This window comes from Vigna angularis, chromosome 8 (assembly GCF_016808095.1).
Source record: "Vigna angularis cultivar LongXiaoDou No.4 chromosome 8, ASM1680809v1, whole genome shotgun sequence".
NCBI lineage: Eukaryota > Viridiplantae > Streptophyta > Magnoliopsida > Fabales > Fabaceae > Vigna > Vigna angularis.
The window spans coordinates 32,117,566-32,123,002 of NC_068977.1; the positions used below are offsets into that span (position 1 = coordinate 32,117,566).

General features: G+C 36.6%; 1 protein-coding gene across 2 annotated transcripts; it reads right to left on the reverse strand.

The window, feature by feature from the left end:
* Positions 1-342: 342 nt before the first annotated feature.
* On the reverse strand, positions 343-4,779 carry LOC108345790 (eukaryotic peptide chain release factor subunit 1-3). Of its 2 annotated transcripts, XR_008244718.1 has the most exons (5): positions 4,630-4,779; positions 2,211-3,689; positions 1,988-2,093; positions 1,802-1,885; positions 343-579 (listed from the first exon to the last, which is right to left on the reverse strand). XR_008244718.1 is itself a non-coding variant. In XM_052866873.1 (2 exons), exon 2 carries the CDS (start codon positions 3,662-3,664, stop codon positions 2,354-2,356), a length of 1,311 nt encoding a protein of 436 aa, XP_052722833.1. In that variant the 5' UTR covers positions 3,665-3,689; positions 4,630-4,779; the 3' UTR covers positions 2,012-2,353. The 2 variants fall into 2 exon arrangements, 1 of the variants encoding a protein (XP_052722833.1); XM_052866873.1 differs by lacking the exons at positions 343-579; positions 1,802-1,885 and having other exon boundaries at positions 2,012-3,689.
* Between the last annotated feature and the right edge of the window lie 658 nt (positions 4,780-5,437).

The window sequence follows — 5,437 nt, forward strand, 5'->3', positions numbered from 1 at the left end:
ACTCCACCAACGCACTACTTTTTTAAAACTCACTGCCTAGCAAAGCCACCTTCATCAAGGGCAGGTGGCTACAGCGTCAACTGAAAACCCCAAGTAAAACTTCTGTCCTTCGATGCAGATAGATGGTAGTTTAGGTAAACATTAGCAGCCCTAAATGTTCTAAAACTACAAACATATCACAACTTAGAGAGAAGGATATCGTTTCGAAAACCATATATAGTGCTTTTATGAAAGCACAATCAAACATGCCCATTAAGTACCCAACCCAAACCCAGCACTTTATAAAACACGTGGCATCATTGGGCATCGGTGCTTATACCATTTTATATTAACAAACTGAAATTTTCATAAAAAACACATCACCATACCATTAAGTAGTACCATAAATAAATACAAGTCATACTAGAATCACATGTTTCAAGTACCGGGAAAACAAAACTAACATCAGTTCAACAGGGTAAAGTTTTGAAAGATAGATCATAATGCATGAAAGGTATGGTCACAGACTCGAGCACTCCGGGTGCCCTATATGCTGGGCATCCTTCAGAACACTGCGTTCAGCGAAGCATCTGGGTTCACCTACAAAACCATTACTCAACTCAGAACATGAAACAAATAAAACCCTCACAGCAGTAGTGAGTGATGGCAGATATGCAGCCCCATGCAAAGACACAGCCAGCACGCGAAAATATGAGAAGTAAAAGACATTTATGCACCGACTATTATCCTAATGACTGGGGTAGTGCCACTCAAAGCATGAAGTAGTAGACCCCAGTCATAACAGAAGACAGATTGACAATGCGAAAATGACTTGATGTGAAATGGAAATGGAGCAGGGATGAGAAGAATATTAGTCAACCATCCTACAAATTAATCATAAGACGTTATTAGCTAATCATTATTAACACTCAACCGGCCATTCATATATATATATATATATATATATATATATATATATATATATATATATATATATATATATAGATTAAAAAAAACACATAATCATGGCAACTAGAAATCAATATCCGCAGACAAAATATGTTGGTAGAAAATTTTAAAGGAAAAGCACCAAAAAATCCACTAGCCACCTTATCATTAATAAAAAAACATTGTATTATTCAACAAAAACAAAGAATTGTATGTGCCATCATGTTCAATTAAAAAATGTAAAAGTAAAAATGCACCTTAAGGCAGAATAACTTAAAAAGTAAGGTTCTAAATATAAACTTTGGACAGCTAGAAGTTCAACAAAAACTACAATGCAAAGAATCTTTCAATTTGTTTGAAATCTTGTACCATAAAAAAGAATACACCAGAATACAAAAAACTATAGTCAAAGATTGCAATCTAAGCTCAGATATATATTCGGAGAATAAGACAAAATTAACTAGAGCCACAAAATACGTTTCCAAATTCAAAAGACAACCGAAAAGATAAGGTTAAAATTTAGATATCCGGTATTTAAATAAAAAAAATCCTTCACTGAATAATCCAACTAGAATATGTATCTTTAACATACAGTCTCTACAAAACAATGTTATTGGCATCAATTATGTCCAACAATGAAGAAACAGTCGGTCAATTCTTAAGCCAGAAAAATAAGTTCTTGACACACTGGATCTATGGTCAAGAAAAGTGTATTAGCATAGCATAGAATATGAAAAAGATGGCGGCCAGTGTGAGGGATCTGAAAGCATGAGAAACAGCTCAACGTCTACATTCTGCTTTTCAGCAGTTTAAAATTAAATGTCCAAAGGAATAAAAGATTTTTGGTTTTGTATGTTCGTTGATGAGTACTGACCTTCTTTGATTCCAGGCAGTGTTTCTCTGAGGAACATATTTTTGTTCTGGCTTTTCTGGGGGCAAGCAGTAGAGAGCTGGGGAGCTAGAAAACAAAAACCAGCAATGTTTAGAGAAATTATTATGCACACATTAAGTAAAAATAATAGCAATAAACTACATGTAAGAGGATATGCTAAATTTTCACCAGGTGTTGCCAGAAGCTTTGTAGAAATTTGTGGAGCCAGAGTGTGCAAGATAGGAGAACAAGAAAGTAACTCGTATCAGAAAGAGGCACTTCAGAGGCAAAGCATCTAAAAAAACCATATTAAGAAAAGACTTAGAGAAACTTGCTTTATTTTCAACAGAACAATATAGTAATCTAAAACCTATTCCAAAAATGAAACAGAAAAAGGGTAATAAAATTAAACCTTGATTCACAATCAAACATTCCAAGCAACACCACGGACAGATATGGAGGAGGTGCAGCAGCGAGTGCAACCACCTCCAACACTGGTGCAGGTATTTTGGCTCCCCTTCCCTGCACCAGCAGTAGGAAGTATTTCATTGATTGCTATTCAGAGTCATAGACGCCTCCATCATCAGAGAAATCATCAAATGTTCGCATATCAAGCTGGTAACGCAAGATTCCACCTATCCCACCAAAACCTCTGCAAAACTGTGAACCTTCTTGAGATTTATTGGTGACAAATTCAAGAGTGCAACCAAACCGTTTGTATTCATTTGCAAACCACTCCAAAAGAGACAACTTCTCCTGAACCTCAAAATCAGAAGAGCTTTCAGGATCCCGAAAATTGCTTTGGTTGGCCTCCTGTTCCTTGCTATAGTGCTTAATGACAATCTCTCCGGTAGCACCATTTTTCAAGGTATACCTGTTCATATCCAGATTTTCCCAGACAATAAGTGTCTCAACAGCACCCATCTCCAACGCTTTCAGGGTATCATCAACCCCAAAAACATACTTTCCCGTATCCTGGCTGATTTCCTCGAAGTATTTTCCAATCAATCGTTTCTCCTGGATAAACTTTACATTGGAAAGAATTTCAGCAGACAACTCAATAGCCTGATTAAAACCATTTTCTCCTCCATATGAAACATCAACAACATTAAGTATTTTTGCCTGAAGTCGAGGATCAAACATGTCTGACTGACTAAGCTCAGTTTTGAAATCAGCAGAACCAGCCAGTATTAATCCAGAAACATTGGGTTGACTGGTGGTAGGATTGATATAGAACTGGGTAGCAAGCTCTGCTGTCTTCCTGACATAGTTATGACGCTTCTCCATGCGAAGACGGGCAAAACGCAAAGCTGATTGCCCTCCTCTTCCATGTTTCTTTGGGAGATCCACACTGAATTTATGAAGCACCTCTCTTGTGTTACCACTCAATGTCCCAAACAAAGTACCATTACCATCCATGACAATAAATCCAAACTTGTCATCCGACTCCAGGAGCTCATTCAAAGCTTCAGTGTGAAACTTATTGTCACAGAGATAAAGAGATGCATTAATAGGTCTGAAAGGCTCAAAATCAATGGTGACCTTCTTTTCCTTCCCATCTTCAGTCACAATTGTGCCAGTATACAACACGAGCCCATTTGGAGGAACCTTGTTATAGAGCTTAAGCCTCTGTTGAGCAGAAGTTATAGCACCTAGAACTGACTGTCGGTTCACCCTGCTTTTGATGTTTGAAGCAGTTCCAAACTCGTCACCAAGCATCTTAGTGACACGAGATATTTGATCTCGCGGGGGCATAATAAGTGAAATCATACTTGTCCCATTTCCTCTAGCAGCCTCAAGAGCTTTGATCAATTTCTTGATTTTCCACACCTCAATGTTCTTATCAGTCTCATGACCGTCAGCCATCTTCAAACAATAATAAACCAAAAACCTTGAAACAAATAAAAGTACAACAAATAAGTCACATTCATTTCTTTATAGATAAAAGCCAAAACATCCATTTCTTTGGGTCAATAGGCATAAAGATGAATATACCAGTTCCAAGGACAAATACGAACAAACCACATAGGAATACTTCAAAAACAAAACAAAAAAAACACCAAGGCCTCATCCCATTTATCATAGCTCACCTTCATTTCTCCGAAAACTCACAAAACCCCAAACACAATCCACTAATGAATAAAGCAACAAGTAGACTCAAAATTCCACTCATTTCTTTTGACACACAAATCGGCCGAAAGGTTCTCATACAATCGTATCATATTAACATTCAAACAGTCTTTTGAAAGCACTTTCATATACTCACAATTCCAAATCCCACCATATATTCGCTACTTTCCCCATAAGTTGCAGCAGAAACAAATAAAAAAACTAAGATGTGAGGTTCAGACAGATTTAAATCATAATAAAATAATATTATTATTATTAAAATAATGATAACAACTTTTCTTCTCACTCTCCTCCATGTTCACCTTCTCCCTCGTGCCAATTTGCAAATAAAATATTCACACCATAAAATTCACAACAAAGACGCTAATTTTAAAATAGAACGAACCACAAGCGCAGATTCGCAATAACACAAATTAACACTAACACACACATATATTCACGCACGTGCATGCCTCTAAAGCATCACAAATCAGGGCATATCATATCCCATTAACAGCAGTATATGACCATTAAATCGATCAATCCAGACAAAAGAACCATAAAATAATAAAAGGAATGATGACGACTACCGACAGCGCGAGAAACCATAAGCGATCGAAAGAATAAAGAACAAAAAATCGAAATATATAAATATGAGAACGATCGAGAGTTGGATTATAGCAATTGCGGAATCGGAGATTGGAATTGGCGAAGAAATTAACCTTTGTTGTAGCGGCGGCGAGGGAGAAAAGAGGCCGCAGAGAGAGAAGCGTGCCCTAGCTCAACTATGAAATGGTGAGTTTGTTCGTAGGGAGAGTGTATGCGTTAGTGGTTTTGAAGCGCAAAAAACGGTGTCGTCGCCGATGCTCCGTTTTGATTTTTATATTTGAGGTGTGAAGTGGAATTACATTTTAGTCCTTACTTGTCTTATGCGGTGCTTGATATTTTTGGAAGGGATTTATCAATTTTATTGCAATTATAAATATAAATTAAGTTTCTGTCAAGTTTTTAGTTTGTCTGACACGTAAGTTCAACGTGTGCTTATATTGATTGGTTTTTAAAAGGCCGTACCGTATTTATAATGGTAAGAAGTAGTAATGCTAGTTTGTAGCAATTCCATCACTTCATTCTACACCTCCAATTTTATTAAAAAAAATCAATTTTACTCGTTCATATACTCTATATAGAGTAAGAATATTGGACCCAAAAAATATTTTATATCAAATTTAAAAATGGAAACCACCCATTTATTTCATTCTTATTCTTTGTCTTTGCATTTTTATCCTTTTTTTCTATCTTAGGCTTTCTCTCTCACTTTCACTTCTTCTCCAGTCTTCTCTTTCACTTTTATTCTCTCTCGCGCCTCCTCCCCTCTCCCTATTCTTCCTGGCTCATCCACACTTTCTCCTTTCTTTTCTTTTGTGCATTCTTTCTCTTGTTTTGGTTTTACAGGTCTTCATTAGTGGTGGTAGTATAATGGATCTCCTTTCCTCTTTGTGTTTTTTTTCTGTGTTATTAAATGTTGATCTC

Bases quoted from the DNA above. Each gene is read 5' to 3' on its own strand.
- LOC108345790 (XM_052866873.1), bottom strand. From the start codon at position 3,664: ATGGCTGACGGTCATGAGACTGATAAGAACATTGAGGTGTGGAAAATC.